At 40.4% G+C, this 20,167-nt stretch overlaps 1 protein-coding gene across 1 annotated transcript in view; it reads left to right on the top strand.

Annotated features, from left to right (window-relative positions):
- The first annotated feature begins 1,117 nt into the window (after positions 1–1,117).
- The window catches only part of RASA1 (RAS p21 protein activator 1), a 60,623-nt gene continuing 41,573 nt past the window's right edge, over positions 1,118–20,167 (top strand). The window contains exons 1-2 of the mRNA XM_048932029.1: positions 1,118–1,718; positions 16,374–16,523. Coding sequence (XP_048787986.1) covers positions 1,339–1,718; positions 16,374–16,523 — 530 coding nt within the window. The 5' untranslated portion in view covers positions 1,118–1,338. The remainder of the gene's footprint in view (positions 1,719–16,373; positions 16,524–20,167) is intronic.

The following is a 20,167-nucleotide window of genomic DNA, read 5'->3' as shown; positions in this document are numbered from 1 at the left end:
ACCTGTAAGTGAAAGCAAACAGCAGTAAACAGAAGTCCACGGAGCCTGGGTGTGGGTTGCAAGACAACTTGGAGTTACATATATGATCGAAATATGGCAATGCAGAAATCAAGACTGCAAGAGACGGCTGCTGAGACTGTAATTTCTTTAACAGAACAGCAGGGTATGAATGTGCCGCGATTCTGTGAGCTGAGGGACACAGCCTGCATCTGCTCTGATGCCGGGCAGCAGCCCAGCACAGTCCCACGAGTACTCGCAGTGTTGCAGGTTCTGGAAGCAGATTCTGCCTTCGGAAGGCAAGATACGAAGGTTCATTTCGGTAGATAAAAGGAGGTTGGCTGCAGGGCGGTGGAAGCGGGAGTAGGAGTTTGTTTTAGTGGCCTCGGGAGAAATTCACTTAATTCTTTTGGTAAAACAAGGCTTTGAAAACCTGAATGTTTAGATGCCTTCTGAGAACTGTTGAGAGGCAAGTGTCAACGTGCTGCTATTTGCCAGCTCTTTTATTACTGAGAGAGAAAAAAGAAGAAAAAAAACGATAACAAGAAACAAAAAGTATCTCCACGGTATACTGCCCGCCTGTAACACTGCGCCCATAGAGCACGAGGTTCTTTCCTACCCGCTCAGCTTGACGCTCACGTAGCAGAGCCACGCGCAGTTCTGCGACAGACTGGCTAACGGTGGAACGCCGCACGGGCTCGGCGCGCTCCGAGCGCACCGTCCCCGCAAGCCCCCTGCGTGCCCCCGTGCCACCTGCCGCTTTTCCTCGCTTTTATCTCCTACAGCTTTTTCTACTTCTTTCCTTCAAAAGGAAGGTCGGCCACCGGTCGCTCGAACCGCCGCCCCGTCCCACCGCATCAGCGCGGGGCGGGCCGCAGGGCCGCTCCTAAACCGCATTTTCCTCTCCCACGCGGCGCCGACGCTCCCCCTTCTTCACGCACCCTGCTCCGCGCACGCGCCCGTACGGATGAGGCGGGGCAGAGGCGCGCATGCGCAACCCGTCCTCCCGTTCTCCCTCCCTCCGCCGCCCTTCTTACTCCCCTCCCCCCCCCACTCGCGGGCACACGGGGGCGGGGAGAGCGCGCGGGGCGGCGGAGCCGCTCCCCTGGCGGCCGGCGGGGCCGAGGCAGCCGCGTCGGGGCCCTGCGGAGCCGCCGTGAGCGCGCAGCCCCCGCCCAGCCGGGTATTGTTCGCGGCCCGTCTCCGCCAGGAGAGTTTTGCCCTTGTCCCGGCTCCGTTCCCCGCCGGGGCGGGGCGGGCCGGGGCCCCTTTGTCGCCACCTTCCCGGCGTGCGGCGGCGGGCGGGCGAGCGGCGGAGGGGAGGGGGGGGCGAGGCTCAACATGATGGCGGCCGAGGCCGGGGCCGAGGACGGCGGTTCGGTCTCCTCGACCGGGACGGCGGCCGCCGCAGAGCCGGGGCACTGCCGCGGCATAGCGCCGGGGCCGCAGGGCGCCTTCCCGCCCGGCTCCGGATCCGGCGGGGATAGCCCGGGCGCCGGCCCGGCTCTGTGCTCGGAGCTGGGGCTGCTGGCGCTCGGCTCGGCCGGAGCCCCGCCGCCACCCGGCGAGCCGGGCGCCGCCGCCTTCCCCCCGCTGCCGCCGCCGCCGCCCCTGCCCCCGGCCGGCGGGCTGGCGGCCGTGGACGAGGGCGACTCGCTGGACGGTCCGGAGTACGAGGAGGAGGAGGTGGCCATCCCGCTGAACGCGCCCCCCACCAACCAGTAAGTACCGCGCCCCTCCGCCGCACCGCGCGGCCCCCCCGGTTCCGCTCCCGGAGCGCAGGAAGAGCGCGGCTCCGCGCAGCGCCGCGTGTCCGTGCGGCGGGGGGAGGCCGGGGGCGCCTCCCGGAGCGCCTCGGGACCGCGTCGGTAACTTTGTAACAGGCGGAGATCTCGCTGTGGTGCAAAGCGGGGCTTTCCTCGCGTCATCCTTCTGCATTCCGTTGTTTATAACTTTATTTAAAAAAAAAAAAAAAAAAAGCAAGCAACAGAACTTTTCCTATATCGTACAGGAATAAAACGGAGTTTGCACGCACGTGTTTGCCTTCGTGGAGCCTGGAGTATGAGGCTTGCTCGCTCACTCTGGAACAACGCGGGTTTAGAATGAGTAGAATTCTTCCTCTGCTTTAAAATAGTGGGCGGGCTGTTCTTATAGAATAGTGCCTGACTTTGCTGCTCAGCCTGTTTAAAGCAAGACTATTTCCAGTTTGTCTATATGTAGACAGGAGGCATTGGTGAAAAAAAAAATCTCGCAAACCTCCTGCTGGATTTCATTCTCTTATCTCTCTGTTAAAGTGAATGGAAGTCCTGCGGTGCTGGTAACAGAATTTTGCAATTCGAGTAGAGCAGTTCTGAATTTATATCGTGTAGAAAATATAGGATGAGATAATGCTGTGTGGAGCTTGTTTAATTAATGAGTGCTCCATGCACAACCTTTGGATTGAAGTGTAGGAAGTCTGCAGGTTTGTGTGAAGCACTGCAAGCCATGTATTAGTAAGGAAAACAGTCTTCTGAGGGGGTGCCTGGTTATTTAAAAAATGAAGTTGCTTCAAAAGCTCCATTGGTTGCACCAAATAGTCTGGAAATGTGTTGTTCCTGGAGTTTCAGGGGATAGTAGATAACATTAGGCTTTGAGGTACTGAAACAGTTGGACTAGATGATTGCGGTGGGCTTTTCCAACCTTAATGAGTCTGTGATTCTGTGAAACCATGAGGCTGGGCAGATATTTTCATCAGATCAGAAGGACAACCTGAAAGGCCATCTGAATTTGGATTCTTTGTTGCATTCTTTCCTAATTCCACTATCAGAGACTTCTGCGCTGTTGTTGTATTTCCATGGCTTCAGAAGCCACTGGAGTCATCAGTAGGACAGAAAAGTGTACTGTTATGGATCCTTTTTAAATTCATCTCTCACTTTGACAGTCTTCCTAGTAATCTGCTGATTTCTTGACTTTTTCTGTGGAAGTTTGCTAACATAAGACCTTGTTTTGTGTAGACAGTGTTTGAACAGTCTTTGACTGGCATCACTAATGAGCTGGAAATATGATCAGTCAGTTCTGACAAAGGATCAGGAGGGAAATAGAGGCACGTGAATGTGAAATTGCTTCTTCAGAACTGTCAAATCACTGGAATGGACAGTTCTCTGCTTCTGTTTTTCTCTCTGGAAGATCAGTCTGCTTTTTTTTTCCATTAGATTCAGTTATGTTAGTCAGAGATAGTGCAGTCTTTTGGAAGTGTCTTTAGGAAATGGGGTGATGGATTATAAATGACCACCTGTTTGGTCCTAAATACCTTAGGACATCCATAGATAGGAGCAGAACTCGCTGTCAGAGCATTGTCCTATGACTCAAGTGCTGGAGCAATGTCTGTCTTTAAGAGTTTTGACAAGTGTGTGCTGAGGGGAAGGGGAAGGCTGCACAGGCCCCAGTTTGCTCTGGTTAACAGTACCTTATTCAGACAAAAGGGAGACGGAAGTCTTTGCAGAACCGGAGCGTAACTCTGAGTTGAGCTTTCTACTCCTGAAGAGTCCTTCATTAAAAAAAAAAATCCAACAAATGAAGAATTTTGGAAGATTTATTCATACCTCCTACCTCCATGTTCTTAACAGCTTTTTCTTTGTCACATAACCCTTGGTGTGTGACTTTTCAGTAAAAAATTGATTGAATAGAACTGCATTCTCATTCATCTCATCTATGGTGTCAGTTTTCATCGTTTGTATTTAAGTCATTCAGATTGGCCATATGCTGATAGCAAATCACATCCTCTCAGTCCTGCTGTTTTATTTTGGAAGGGCCCTTTCTTTCTAGACGTACCATCTGCTACTATGGAATTAAACTCCTGATTTATTACCAAAACAAAGATCAATATTATCTATAATCTTATACAGGAAAAGGTCTGCTATAAGTCTTTAGGAACGATAATTGAATTTATAGTTAAGATTAAATTTGTCCAGTTGGATATGATTACAGAACTGCTGTTCCATTTGTTTAAATGTGACTGCCAGCTCCACCCTTTCCCACTTCCTCCTAATTCATTCAGTTTTTATGGGAGGCATACATGATCGGCTTGATGGATAATTCTGGGACTTTGTTTTGTTTCTTTGTCTTATTTGCTTATAAATAATATATTTGCACCTCAGAAAATTGAAACTGCTCTTCCCTCTTGACTTTATGTGACATTATCTCTTGTACAAGAATGAAAAGAGATTTTATTTCACAACAGTAAAACTCACTGGGCTTCTTTGCCTTCCCTTGGCATGCATCGCATTTCAGGATTTACTGAATTGCTGGTTACTGACTCTATACAAAATAATCTGGTAAAAGCTGCTGCTGGTATTTCCTAGTTGTACTGCAGTCTGAAGTTGGACTTTTATGCATGAAATTAAACAAAGCTCTTTGTAGAAACTTAAGCACAACTTTATAACCTTTCCATTTGCTGATTTGCTTTGCAAATTAAAAAAAAGTATATCTGAGTGAATTCTCAGTTTACTAGTTTGTGACCATCGAGGTGTTATAAATGACATGCTTTTTTGTATAAGTTTCTAAGCACCATGTATGTGATATGCAGATTTTCACAGTAGCTAACCTGAAGAGATGAGAAGTAAAACAAATGCAAATTCTGCACTTCCCATCAGGATACTGTAAATACAGTTTGCTTGGAGCATCAGGATATGTTCATCTTTGATAGCAAGTGCCCAGTAAATACACTTACTTTCTTCTTTACCACATGCTAAGGAAAAAGAGAACATGTTATCTCAATATGTTTTCCTGGATTTTCCAGCATTAGGAGGACACTGTCAGCATGTAACAGGTTCTCTGTGACCAAAAGCCCAAAATTTCCAGGTAGTGTTGATACTCATCTTCTTTGATACTGAGCAAAGTTGACTCAGGACTTGTCTGTTCAGCGTGCATGTGTAGTTTTCCATTACTCTGGAGTGTAGCAAAGGCATTTTTATGTTGTAGTTTAGTACTGGGTGGGAAGCACACAGGATGCTAAGGAATAAAATTGGCAATTCTGTGTTTTGTTCTTGGTTTTTCTCAGCTTTTTTTCTCATCTGCTAAGCACAACTGACAGGTTGATGGAGGTCTGAAATGTTGTATGGGATTGACCTTCAAAATTAGTGAATGCTACCTAATTTAGTAACCAACCAGCGATATGTGAAATAGGCTAGATGTTGTTCTATTGAAGCAGCAGAAGAAGTTACTGGGTATTTCATCAAAATTTTCATTTTCACATGGTGTTTTTTAAACAGTACTAGCAGTTTTAAGCAGAAATCAGTTGAAATTGAAAGCTAACAACATTGCAAAATGAAACAGGCTGTCAAAATACTATGTTTTTTTTTTTAAAAAAAAAAAAAGCTTACCCAAAGCAGATATATTTTTAGTCAATGCTCTGTTCAAGCGGTATAATAGTGAGATAAAGCTGAAAAGAGATGCGTAAGGAAACAGTAAACAAGCAAGGATTGCAGGAAATAATATTTTCATGTCCAAACGTAGAGTGAATTCCAGGTTCTTCAGGTAAGTTTGTCAAAGGTGGCAAGTCCAGAGTTGTGCAACATTTGTTTATTTGGGTAACTAATACGAAAAGAACGTGGTTTTTGGAATCTTTATGTTTTTGTGTATGAGGTTCCATTGCTGTTCAATGTTACTGTAGTTAGCAGCTGGATTTCCTTCTTTCAAAAAAGTGAGGTTTTTACCTTCTGTGGGGAGCAGGAATTGATAATTATCTGAGGTGGCTGAGTAGTGTGCTGAATTGGCCAATTATAAAATTGGTTTGAAAAAGTGTAGTTTTAGTTATGGTTAAATATGTGGTATAAGAAATGCTGTCTTCCATGCATGGTTAAGAGCAGCAGAGCAAAATTGCATGTAACCATATGAAAGAAACAAAGCAGTAAGTAAACTGATGTGATAGATATGTATACAAAAGGAAACTTTAGATGAGGAGAAACGACAGTAGAACAGCACTTGATGCTGGTTTGATGAGCAAGTTCCAGTATTTCTAGCTAATATGAGATGGCATTGCTTCGTCTGCAGATTGAATGTTCCCTTATACTTTATTTTGTTTGAATTTTGTCATATATCAATTTCCAGAATATTAGTGTGAGACCGACTGACTTTGTCTCTGGCCTGACCTATTGAGAAATACAGCACTGTGCTATGTTCCTTTGCCTTTTGTTATTTTAATATTTTGTAGAGGGGCAGTGGGGAGAAGCACAAATTTACCAGCATGGGTTTAGGTCTCTTCAAATGTGGATCCTGTCCATTGTTTCCATACTTCTGCATTAGTTTTTCACTTCATCCCTTATCTTTCTTCCTCCTTTATTAAAACTAAACCAAGAAATCTTGGAATTTATTTCACTAGTGGATATAATAGGAGGCATCATGTTTTAATGTGGTCCCTGTGCTTCACAGAAGTGTTCCAGTGGAACAATTCTGTCTTCCTCTGCCTTTCTTCAAATTATGCTCAGCACCAGTGAAATGTTAGTGTTATTCAAATGCTTGTCAGGTTCCCTCTCCTGTTTTATATGTATGCAGACAGCCTTTACTATTCTTTACCTTTTGCATAAAACATCTGCTCTTTCCATCCAGAATGGAAGAAAAGTTTGTTTTCACTTTATTCTGTCTTTTTGTTGTGTTTTGTGTTGAAGGCAATGGATAGCGGTCTGCTGAGGAGAATATTGAACTTAACCAACCAGATTGCCTTCTACAGTGAGATCCTTGGCTTGGTGCGTGCTGGAGGATTAGTGAATATTGTTCACCTCGTCTTTAGTACGGCTTTTATCACTGTCTCCTGTAGTATATAGCAAATAAGTTAACAGCACACAGGTTAGGTAAGTGGAAGTGCAGTGGGTTGAAAAGCCAACTTCGAAGTTGGGCCAAAGGGTCTTGGTGGTCAGTGACATGAAATGAAGTTGGAGGCAGATGTTCCCCAGATTGTACCCTTGAGCCCATAGTGTTATTGATCGCAGTGATGGGACAGAGTGCACCCTCAGAAAGTTCACAAACAGCGACAGAACCAAGAGGTTGATGTAGCTGGTGGGTGAGGTAAAGTGGTGTGGGATCTCTTGAAGTTCAGCAGAGGAAATGCAGAACTGTCCCTTACAAGGGCTAGCACCAATACATGCAGGGGAGTGTCTGGGTGGAAAGCGGCTCTTCGCAGCTGTGTCAGGACCAAGTGGTTCTGACAGACAAGCAAAAAAGAGTAGCAAAAAGAGTTATCAGTGGTGTCTCAGGTGACATTACAAGGACCTGTGTCCGTGGATCTGGGGAGGTAGTCTTCCTCTCTGATCAGTGTTGCTGAGGCACATCTCAGGTGTTGTGCTGGTCTCCCTGTAGAAGAGAGAGACAGACGTGAGGGAACAAGTTCATTGCCGGACCACGAAGATAAGGGCTTGGACTGTTTTGCCTGGAGAACAGACTCAAGAAGACCTTATCCATCTTACACATGATGGGAGGGAGCAAAGATAAGGCAGCCAAATTCTCCTCCTTGGTGCCTACTGATAGGACAGGAGAATGTAGGAAAAAAATTAAAAACTTGAAATTACTCTTGAATACAGAAAAAAACCCCAATATTTATTTGTTTAACTTTGGTGGTAGTCAGAATGCTCAACAGGCTGCCCTTAGGGATTATGAAGTCTCTATCCTTGAAAATGCTTGTAACCAGGTCCAGCACAGGACCACCAAGGTAATGGTTTGGATCATTTTGCCTGCGTAAGAGGCTAAAGGGGATCTTGCTTATCTTGTAGGTGGTGGGAGGGAGCTAAGATAAGAGAACAAAGCTCTTCTCCTTGCTACCTAGTGACAAGAAAGAAGATAGGAAAAAAAAGAACTTGAAATTACACTTGAATACAGAAAACAAGTTTATTTTTGTTTGTTTAACTTTGGTGTTAGAGTACTGCAACAGGCTGCTTTAGAGATCATTAAGTCTATCCTTGGAGATGCATGTAACCTGTAAACTGTGGCTCTGAGCAGCCTGCTATATCTGATCTGGTTCAAGAACTGGGTGGAAGTACAGGCAGGCAATTCCCAGTAGCTGTTTCATAGTGATGGTCTAAATGATTCTATGTAAATGTTCTGATTATATAGTTGAAGATGACTGTTATGATGCCTCTTTGCTTAAAGTACTCTGGAATCACCTCAGTGACATCAGCTAATAGAAAAGGCTTTAAAGTGCAAGAAATCCTTAGGAGAATAAATAGCACTTCAATATTTTTTATGTTGACAAATCTAATTTTTACTGTAAAAGCTCAGGAATTTGCTTTTTAAATAAATTCTAGGATAGTTCATAGTGCTGCTTAATTATGTAATCAGTTTGCTTTCATATGTAACTTTTCCTTTTAAGTTATCATTTTATTACTTTAATAGGTGTACTTTAAAGGCTGTGTAGAAACCACTGTTGGTAAATGAACATGAAAGCTCTAGGCACATTTTAGAGGAGGAGGAAGACAAGGGCAGAGTGATGACGGAGGACAGGCAGAGATAAAACACTACAGGCTGATGGCAGCCCTTATTGCCTATTCCCTTCTGCTGCTCAGTGAGAGGAGGTAGGAGTGGTTGGGTAGGAGGAAGGTAGTTTAGCTTGCTCTTAGTTCTCACTGCCCCAGTCTGTTAGCAGTAGGCAATAAGTTGTATTAATCTTCCTATGTTGAGGCTGTTTTACATGTGATGGTAGTTAGGTGAGTGATCTCTCTGTTCCTGTCCCAACCCATGAGCATCTTTATCATTTCGTTTTCTCCAGCTGTGGAGTACAAGAGCAGCATTGTGGTGAGGAGCCACTGGTAATGAAAGCACCAGTAGTAATCAAGCGCCTCCTCCTCCCGCCCTTCCCCCCAAAAAAGTGATTTCTCATCTTCAAGTTTCAGTTGTTTTTTTTTTTTTTTTTTTAGGGTTTTCATTTTTGTTGAATTGAAACAGTAGTACTCAACCATCCTCAAGTGATAGCTGTTTTTATTTGTTTGTAAGTGTAAACTTTCCTTGCATTGGAATATACATGCTAATGTAGAAATATTTTAGTTGCATGTATTTGAAGAAGATGACTTTGCAAGTACATGGGGGTATTTGCAATGCCATGATTTTCTGTTACTGCCATTGCCCCAGCAGGAGTGTTTATATTATTTCTCTCATCCTTAGCTATTGGAGATACTTGCACAGGAGTTCTTTCTGTGAACTTTCCCTTGTAGAGTACACTGCTTTCTTTCACGAAGTAATTTCAAGAAGCCGTGGGGGTTTAGTCAGTCTTTGATGATCAGCTCAAGAATCATATAATTTTGTGAGGATTTATTTAAGTTTTTTTTTTCTTTTCCTAAAATATTTGGTCTATTATTGTTTTGAGTCCACCTGTTTCCTGTAAAATTAAGCATATATATAAATGCTGACCCACATGTACTACACACAAAAGGATATTCTGTCTGTGGCTTGCTGGGTTTTGTATGCTTATTTTATATATGAACTTCATCAGGCTTTTGTGTATGAAATTTAAGAACAAAAGTAAATCTGTTCATTTTGTACATCTCCCTCTGTTAATGAGTAACAATGGAGGCCTTACAGCATTTGTATTTAGATATTTTGTTAATCTGGAACACTGTGACTTACAAACATTAACTTGTTCAAACCACAGCTATTTCTCAGTACCTTTTCCCTAGATCTTTTCTTTGAGAGATTTTTGTTCATTTTAAGAATCTGCAGAGATTTTTTTGTTATTTTTACTGTTTCAAAGATATACATGGGAAATACCTTAATTCTTCCAAAACATCACAAAGCCTCTGCAGTAATTGTTCTGTAATTCAATTTTAGAAGCAGGTTCTGTCTTTGCTCTACACATGGTTTTATTGATGTCATAACTGTTAGGGTCAATGGTTGAATGAATTGTATGCAATTGAGTATATTCTCTTGTTATCTCTATTGTGTGTGGGAAGCATTGGACATCTTTTACTTTATGTATTGTTCCTAGCTTGAAAGTCTGGAGCTGCCAGGATTATCTCCTTAGAGCAACAATTCTCCATGGACAAGAAGCAAAGAAACATTCTAGCATACAAGAATGAAGCACAGAACAAAAAGCTCTGCTTGATTCCTTTGGGTTTTAACCCAGTTGTACCACTGACCAGGAGGTGAAAGCCAAGCTTTGGCACTAAGAAGCAAAAATTTGTTTCAGTTAGTGATGATTGAGCAAATCTGGCATAGCTGGCAGAAAATAAAAAGACAAGGGGAATGTCCAAGATGGGATGCAGGAGAGGATAAGGTGCAGGGAGAAGGAAAGTTAAGGAGCTAATGATGCATTTCATGGAGTTATCAGCAGTAAAGATTCTTATTATCCTAGAAATTAATCAGTTGTTGTCAAAGAATATCTTTTGATTTGCATAACAATATTGACGTTGTTTCTGTAGTAGCACTGCTCTTAGTTTAAATAGAAAAAGGCCTTTCTTTGACTAGAAATTGTTAGTGGGAAGTGTGTGAAGATGAGTAACTTTTAAAAATGAGAAACTACTTGCTAAAAACTGTATTGAGTTCCTGAATTCACATCTGAACTGACATTTTACTAAGAAAACGCAAGTTGTTTTTTGGTGTCTTTAGTTGTATTTCATTTGTTTATAAGTTGCTTTTGCAAAAAAGAAATAGCAGTCAGTGTTCTTCTTAGCAAGTAGGTACTAGGTAGGGTTGGAAATGAGCCTTTGCTTGCATTGTGTACTGTTGTGCTGCTGTCACATCTCTAATAATAGTATGCTGTTCATAAGCTGTTTATCCCTAAAGTACAAAAACTTATGGAACCTCACTTGTCTTAACGAAGTTGTTTAGATTATTGCTTTTTGAATGTAAGCTTGCTTCATTTTTTTCAGCTTGGGTTAGTCTTTGTATTAAGATGTACTGATTTTTGTTGGGGCTGTTTTTTTTCCCAAGTCCACAGTTGGTATATCTTTTGCTGGAAGTGTTTTAGTGGTTTTTGGGGAGTATGCGCGAGTCCTAGCGTGGGACTGATATCTGTTGCTTGGTTCCTAGTCTTCAAGTGCAGCATGGCTCTGGTTTCTATCAAGCGTTTCCAAGGGGTTTTGGAACAGTAAAAAGATATAAGCATATTTATTCTTAATCAGGTTTACTTGCACTCTGCCTCTGTACAAAAATGTGTGAGTATGTGAAAGGTATTAACAACCCTTACTTAACCTACAGTAGTACTGAACATTCCAATTTCAACCATTTCACTGGACAAAGAACACCTGCGTAGCTTCAGATTAGTTTCTTCTTCCAGTATTTTGCAGATGCAGCCAGTGTAGCAAATGATCCATGTTTGTAGAGCTTTCTCAGGCAGGAAGTTTTTTTTGCACTGCTGAGAACTGCAAAGACCCTGTCAAAAACTGCTGACTATGGAGTGATAGACTTAGCAGGACAGAATTAGTCAGCGAATTTACAAAGATCTGAGTGGAACTGCTTGGTCTTTGCAAATAGAATACATAAAGGATGTAGTGTAGCTTTACATAGAATGCAGCTTTATGAATCCGATAGATGAAGGATAAGGTGTTAAGGGGCAGCATTGGAATGAAAATGGTAGCACTGAGAATATGCTTCAAACTGAGGAACTGGCAAATTTGAAAGGAGACAGTGGATTTGAATGTCAGGTCTGCCATTGTTTATTACCAAGAATGGAAAGTTTGAGAGGGAATGGCTTGTATTAACAGAATGATAAGAAATAACAGCACAGGATATCTTGTTGGTTTTGATTTCATGTGTCCATGAGACTACTCAAGATAAGATTGCTGTGCCATTTTAAGCTTTTTTGAAGGATTTTTCCTAGTCTAAGGTAATCATATCTTTGCTCTTTTTTGCTTTATGAAGGGAGCACAGTTTATGTGGCCTCTGAAGGTGATAATAAAAGTTTGCAGTGTGTGTTAAAAAAAAAAAAAAGAAAGTATTGAACCATTGACTGTGTATTGTTAAGAAGGGAGCTCTGACCACATCTCTTAGCAATTCTCTATTTCTTTTGGATTTTGTTTCTAGCAGCAAGGTGTGTGGCTAAGATGAGCTTTGAGTGAAGAGGATACAGCATTTGATGATGGATTTTTCCTCTGCGCTGTAATATGTTTCTAAGTAGTAGAAGGGAGATCTCCACTTATTATCTGTATCCTCATTTCTACTAAATTGCGAAAATTACTTTTGCAGTCCTTTAGTGCTTTTTCCTGCTTTGCCCTCTTCCTGGTCTGCATTGTCTCCAAGTTAAGACTGCTGCATGCTGCAACAGCAAGATGCTTGAATAGAACAACAAATCCGCATTTGCTTTTCTTGCACTTAAAAAGGAAACATGCAAATAAAAGTACTTGTTTGAACAATGTGACATGCTTCCACACACAGTAGCAGCTGCCTCCTTCCAGATGGCAACTCCACCATCTGCTTTGCAGCCTGTCCCTCTTGAATGGACTTAGTAGCACGTCTGTGGGGCCAGAAGTCCTGTTACTGTACCACGAGCTTCTTTAGGGATATGATGTGATCAGATTTCTGCTCCCAGAAGGAAGTGTTGGCTAGATTTGATAGGACAGGTATGACTGGGTTTCTGCTGCCCTGCTTCTTCTGTGTTATGTGGAGAACCACTGGGCTCCTCTTCTGACCAGAGGTACCAGTGCTGGCTCCTCTGCTGTGGCTGCACTGCCAGCAGCATTCTCCTGGGTCGCTACATGGTGCGTGTGTCTTCATAGAAGCTGCTTGTGATGATGCAGTGTTTTCTTTGTTTGCTTGCAGTAACTAAGATTATGGTACACAGGGTTGAAGTTATGAATATTCTGCTTCTGATTTAAACTAACAGATGGAAGTATTTTCTTGCACAGCATCAGACTAGTTTCTGAAAAAAGGAAGTCTGTAATTGATACTCTTAGAATTAAAATAAAGGTCACGGTGTGAGTAATAAGTTTGTTACAGCAGTGCCTAAACAGCTGGTTATGGAAACAACAACTGAGATTATGATCCAAAGCTGGTAAGACATTCTGTAGCTGAATCGTTCCGTAACCTTCTGTGACAAGACTACTCATGTTTTTTCATACCTTAAAACATCTAAAGTATCAAATCACTGCTGTTCGATTCTGTGCTGTTTAATAATGTTAACTTAAAAACCAAGAAAAGCATATTATTAACATATAAATATCTAGAAAGCTAATGTTAAAAATAAGTGTTCCTAGGTAGGATTAGACAAGAAAACAGAAGTGAGTAGCAATGATGGGGTATCGCTTTTGGCAGCGATAAAGGATATACATCCAAACAGCAGTGAGTTACTGTTGTGAGTGCTCAAGCAGTAAGAGTCTCAGCCAGGGGAGCAACATTCTGTTCAGGAACAGCTGCACAGTTGTTTGCATTTGACACCCTCCTATCCAAACCTTAATTTCTTTAATGAATCTTGTCTTATACTGTAGGTAGGACTCAGTTTTATTCCTGTGAATGGGCTGTGTTTCTTCCAGCTACACGTACATTACACTAGGCTGAAAATGCTGAAGTTGTGACAGATAGTTCTAGTTCTGTAGAGCCTTCTAAGAGGCAAAAGTATGTTTCAGTAGTGCATTTTGGAGAAACTGAACTCAAGCTTGCTGGAGATACTTGATTGAGGAAGAAAGTCAGAGGACGTGGCCTGTCCTTCAGGTTGTCTATACTCTTTATTCTCTGAAACTGCAATGATTAGGACTGGTTGCACAGTTTCAGTTATTTGTTGTAATTTTTTTTTTTTCTTCCAGATAGCATTGTGTGTTGGGTGGGTGTTCCTTTGTAACACCATGAATTATGATATTTTTCACTAGTATGAATTTGTGCTTGTCACACTAGTTAGTGTTGAAAGAAAAATTGATCTGTGGATGTATTTCAAAACAAAAACAAAAAACCCACAACAAAGCCAACCTATGGCTTAGCAAGAGTTTTTTAAGAAAGATGACACTACTAGATATATACAAAAAAAAAATAACCGAGCACTTGATATCTTTAAATCAGAACAAGTATGACAATATTGTTGAATATTCTTTACTCATGTTTACTGTTAAACTATGTGAAGGCAGTGATGAAAGTTTGTAGAGTACCTCTTCATTGAGATCAAGTGATAGCTGAGTGAAGTAAAAGATGTGCTTTTAAAAACATAATCTATGCACTTGAATAAAGTGTTTCTTTAGTGATGAAACTTCAGTCTTTGGAAAAATGCAGTTGCTTCCCAGCAAGCGTTTTGCTTACTGTCATGGTATCATAGAAGCTTGTACTTCAGTCTGTATCCTGTTTTCTGAAGATGTGTGCTATCTGCAGAGGCTTCCTGAGGATATCACTTGAGCTGTTTTCTGTTATCACTGCTGTGTATAGACTGCTCTACTGGCACTTGTGTGTTACCTTCAGTTGTAAGTTAAATGCAGGGCAACAGCTGCAAGAGCGTCCTCTTTGTTCAGAGCTCCTGGTCTTAATACGTTAGCATCCAGGTTAGTAGTGACCATTATTGTGAGAAATCTCAAAAAGGTGAGCACTTAATTGGCGAGTAATCATGTGTTTTTTTTATCTAGTATGTTTGTTGTTCTTCCTATTTGCACTCCATATTACTGACATCATCCAGATTTTGAAAATGTGCCTTAAGTTTGGCATCAAAGATAATGTCTCTCAATGAAGCTATGATTATTTTTCTTAAGTGGGTGATAAGTAGGAACAAATAAAAGCTGAGTGAGCTCATTGTTAGTTTAAAATAGACTTCACGGAATGTTGGATTCAAATAATTTCTTGATCAGGAAAGTTTCTTGGTTCTCCTGGGAGTTCATTCCTTTCAGAAAGCCAGTCTGTCCAGAAGAGCGAAGCCAGGTTGTGGCATGCTTGTAATTAACAGGATTTTAGCCACACTGTGCCCACTGACGAGCAGAATACTTTGTCCTAGGTTGTTTGGAACAGACCATCCTGATTTAGTTCAGTTACACAGAGGGCTCTCAGAGCAGTGCCATCCACTTGTGTGCAGGCTGTTTGTAAGCCGGCAGTTCCTGCCAGCAAGGCCGTGCGGTTCTGGAATGCGGTGAGCAAGGCACCAGCTCTGCAGCCTGGTTGGCCTGCCGGAGCCTCAGCTGCTGCGCGGGCGTGCAGACAATGTGGCATTTTTTCTGGTTTAGCTTGTTTTCCTCAGGATGAGGAAGAGAAGCAGTGGAGACCTATACCAGCAAAAATACAGCCTTGCCAGGGCAAACAGTATCTGCACAGGTGCTGCTGCTCCTGCAGTATGTGATGCTTATCTGCAGAGTCCCAACTGATCTTCACTCTGATAAAAGCTGCCCTCAAGGAAAATTTCTGCTTTCGCTTCCATTTCGTAAAACAAATGTTTCTGGCTAGATTTCATCAGCAGCCCAGCTGTTTGGATTTTTTTTTAAGGTCCTTTTCACATCTGTTCCAAAATTCATTTTTTATAACTCTTACCTGCTCGTGTATATCTGGCAGAATCAAGTGGCTGATCAGAATTACTAAATGATTTAGTTACTGTGTAACTGTGGCAATATGAAAGCTGGTGTTTCCCTGAGTGTAGAAATTGAAGTCTGAATCTAAGCATCATTAGTTGATGGATGCAGACCGAATAAATTACTACATTATGTAGCTCTAGAACATACTGCAACCTTCAAATGGGCCTGGATACATTTCCTTGATTAGCACATGAGAACACCACTTTTTAAATTTAAATTGCTTTTCCTTTACTTCTTTTTATTTTCCTGTGTGTGTATGTAAACCCAATACTGGATCATTTAGGAGAGGTTCTGGTGGGAGCTATATAAATCAAAGAACTGAAGTACGGCTGATTAATACTTCACTGTTAACTGTCTTTACCTTACAAACTGAAACTGCAGTGCTCTTGTCATATTTTATGGTCCGAATTTGCTGTGTGTCTGCACTAGCTTGTAACTGATGGGGCATGAATTGTGATTTAGGAAAGACTATTCTGGGACTGGACAGTGGTTTGGTTACTACTGTTGCTCTTATTTGATGCAGGCTTTGCTGCTGGATTATTGGTGTGTGTGGGATGAGAACAGGCACTTTGCAACTCCAGCCTGAAATGAAGCCTAGGCTTCATTTTTATATTAAAATGCAAGAGTCTTCAAGTCAGGTGTCATCTCTGATTCTGTTTAAAACAGCAAATCGGGGAGGAGGAAAAAGATGACATATATAGCCTCTGCCTCTTGAGTTCATTCAGAATGTGTTATCTGGCAAAACAGGTTATCTAAAATCTGTGCTGTCTTAGAAGCACTTATTGTAAATTAAGAGCTCACACATGTAAGTGTGTAACAAATATTTTTTTAAATGAAATTGCAGTTACCTCAGTTCTGAGAGCTTTCTTTGGCTTTGCAAGTCTATTCTACAAGAATAAACAAAAACTTTAACTTCTAAGGACACATATTATTGTGCTTTTCTTACAGGTGGTATCATGGAAAGCTTGACAGAACAATTGCAGAAGAACGTCTTCGGCAGGCAGGAAAACCTGGAAGTTACCTTATTCGAGAAAGTGATCGGAGACCAGGTTCATTTGTGCTTTCGTTCCTTAGTAAAACAAATGTCAATCACTTCAGGTGAGAACAAAATGTTTTCTTTTAAATTACTGTAATCTGCTTATTTTTATCTTATTGTCTTATGCCAGCAGATAAGCACTGTATTATAATAGAGTATTTTTGACTTTTTATTTTATGGTATACTTTTTAACTTGTGCTTAGTTATTCTAAAGCATGCTACTCTGGAATCCTTTTGCAGGAAACCAACATCAAAAGAGAGACACCTGTTTTAAGCTGTTGTGAATAGTCTTAAAGTAACATGCAGATTATGTTAGCCATGAAGATGGTTTTGGATCTGGTCTTCAGTTGTCATTTTAGTTCACAGGACATGCTTAAGTGTTAAAGTACTAACAAATCTGATTGTCTCCTTAAATTGTAGGAATAAAATAATAAGTGAAAAGATTATGTATTTAATAAGGGTTTGCTTAGAAACAATTTGCAGCCTGTGTTAGAATTAATTGTTCCAAAAACAAATAGCCCTTTATCCAAACTCTTTACTAGGGTTATTTCAGCGTTAGCAAGCTGTGTATGTATGTTAATGAACATATGTTCATTTATTCTTTAGTGTAAATGAGTTGTGTGCTTAGAAAAGCTTGAATGTTAGTTAACAAATCAAGTGTTGCAATGCAGTGTTCATTTTCACGAAACAGGAGAGCAAATAAAGAAAAATGTAGGCCAAATAGCAAGTTTCTTTGGAAACAGAAGAAACCTTTGACAGGAGAACAATTAATAGAAGCAACAAATGCAAACTAAATTCTTTTACTCGTGCTAGAGGGAGTTATCCAAGATACCATCATATAAGCCACTATGTGTGTGACTTACAAAAGTAGGGAGTTTTTGAATGCATCTGCTGTGTGATGAAATGTAGTTCATAGGTCCTGATCTAACACTGACACAAACTCTCTTAAATGCAGACAGTGTACCACACATGTAGTATGTCATGTTTGCATCTTGTCATCTGAGCTAACGATTTTGGCTTCTCAGCTATACAGATAATGGTTTAGGAGCAGCCTCTCGCCTAGCAATAGGAGAAAATTATAGTATACTAATGGTGGCTTTCTGTTATTGTTCTGGAGTCCTGCACTATTAGCTTATTACTGAAGCCAACCTCATCCACTTGAATATTGGCAGTGCAGGTTGAAAATTGTCTTTAATGATTTCCAATTCCATAAAGAAAGTTCCATTAAGAACTTAAATAATCATTCATTCCAGCATCCCTAAAATACACACATAGAAAAATGGCTATCTGAAGCAATTAATTTGTTTGTTGATACTGTGCTTCAGAGATAGGGTATGTTATTTAAGATCTCATTTATTTGCTGCATGTGTGCTTTCCTTTGTTATGAGAAAGGCAAGTACTGCACTCAGAAATACTGTCAAATTGAAGACAAATACTGTACTCAAAAATATTGTCTTTAAGTACTTTCAAGCAAATATGGGTTTGATTCTCCTGCATCCCACAGAGCAGAAGTAGTTTTTCCATCAGGGCAGATAGCCTACTAGAAATGGGTAAACGTTCACTGCTAAACAATCTTCCTCTGTTTTTTTTTTACCATTGATTTCCACAGTAAAAGTAAAATGTCAACATCAGGTGAAAATGCTTTTTATGCCATGCAATTAATGGATAGCATATCAATCTGCTGAAATCATTTTTTCACAGAAGTGTTGGTGAGTTACTGAGTGATACCACATATTATGGGAGGAAATATTTATGTTTCAGTCTTTCCTATTGGATTTTGTGTGATTACAGAAGGCTTCCTATAGTGTTTGGCTCTGTGTTTTGAAGACAGATATAATTTATGCTTGAATTACTAATCTGAAACACAACATTTTAATTAGAACCTAGTCTGTTTAGTAACTTCACAAGGAATCTGGCAGAAAATGTGCTAAAATATCTGGCCTAAATCATTAGTTATATTCTTATAGTGCTGAAAGTAGAGTCAAATATGCTTAAAAAACAATTTCATTTCTGAAGGTTCATGTTTATTTATGCTTTATGCTGATGTGTGGAAGCAATCGTTTAGTTCAAAATGCTGACTGAGTAGAAAGATTTGTAGTGTGTGAAAATAGTGACTTGTTAAAAAATGGAAGTAAGAATTTCCAAAAGCAGTTGCAGGTGAGCAGCGTACTTGTTTTGGATGAGGGATAAGTTTCTTGGCAGTTGATTTTATTTTTGTTTTCAAATTCCTTCCAAAGCTAGAGAAGAAAATAAGAAGTAAGTAGGGCACTTCTACTATAATTTACTATGAAATATCCTAAAGATAATTTGTTTCCATTATGGAAGCTGCAAAGTGAATTAGTGTTAGCTCTTAGATTTTATTTTTCTTAACAAGCAAAATGTGCTCAGTTTGGTAATAATTTGTTCCTCAATTTCTTGACTTTATTACTCATATTTTTATCAAATGATGAATAGTAGTATGTATTCTTAGACTTTAATTTGTAGAGGTGTACATAAGATTTTAAAAACAACTGACACTCTGCAACCAAAATTCAAGAGAAAAGTAGGAATATTTTTTCTACTTACGATGCAGTTCATTTGAAAGCTCAGCTGCAGATTTGATTTAAACAAAAACCAGACAGTGATGTTTTATAGTTGTACCAGAAACAATGATGTTTGCATCGATGAGTTTTTCTTTGTTTTCACTGTGCAACTTAACGAGCTGCTCGGTCTCTGTACCACTGTCTTCTCCCAGCTCCCAGTTACTTTCCAGGTAGCAGTTTAAGGATGAATGGGGTATTCTCTAGCCTGCTGTCTGGTCTCTGCACTGCTGGAAAAATTCAGGTCTGCCTGATGCTACTGATTTAGATACTTGTGTTTTTTTTTTTTCTTCTGATAGTCTGGTCCAAACTGCTGATTATTTCATATTAAGTCTTTTCTTAGTTTCACAAATGAGTCTTGAGCATAACAGGAATGCTTTTAATGCTGTTAACTCTTTTACCTAGATCAGTTATTTCTGACTCCTTTTAGAATTTGTACTGAATAGCAGTGAGAATACAGATTATGATTTCCATTTTTGATATGTGTTTTCGTGAATGTGCATCTTAACAAAAACAGACCCCTTAAAGATAAGCAAACAGTTCTGTAAGAATGTTGTTGTGTTAAACAACTGCAGAGGTTTTCTTTGCTCTTTCCTGTCAAATAGCAAATCTTGGAAAAATTGAAATATCTACTTATTCTTTATTTCAAAGTAATTTCTTAATTTCTGTTTTTTAGCATGGGCACTAAATGACTTCAGGAAAGTGACTAATCTTTGAAGTTCTTTCAGCGTTCTGTAATCAAGTAGATTCATTTGTTAATATAATTTGATACTTTTGTGTGTCCTGCACGATGCACATAATAATGTTGTTGTGTATGCTAAAGCACTGTGTCAGTTTTCCAGGGCACTGTTAAATACATTTTTCTGTTAAATTTCTTTAGTTTCAGTAAGTTGTATTTTTTATGCTTCCTTTGCAGTCTTGACGTATTTGTTTTCTCTGATACTTATCAGTAGTTTTTGACCAAATACCCATTAATTAATTAATAATTGCATATCTGTTTGTAGAGATCTTGTAATATTATATTTTACTGAATGTAGTCACTCTGCTTCAGAGTCTTTTCTTAAAAGAAAAAAAGTAGGAAAAAGCCATTTGTAGACAAGAAGTTTCCTGTGTCAAGCTTCCTTCTT

The sequence above is a fragment of the Lagopus muta genome, chromosome Z, assembly GCF_023343835.1.
Source record: "Lagopus muta isolate bLagMut1 chromosome Z, bLagMut1 primary, whole genome shotgun sequence".
NCBI classification, from domain to species: domain Eukaryota; kingdom Metazoa; phylum Chordata; class Aves; order Galliformes; family Phasianidae; genus Lagopus; species Lagopus muta.
This window is presented reverse-complemented; position numbering and strand designations above follow the sequence as displayed.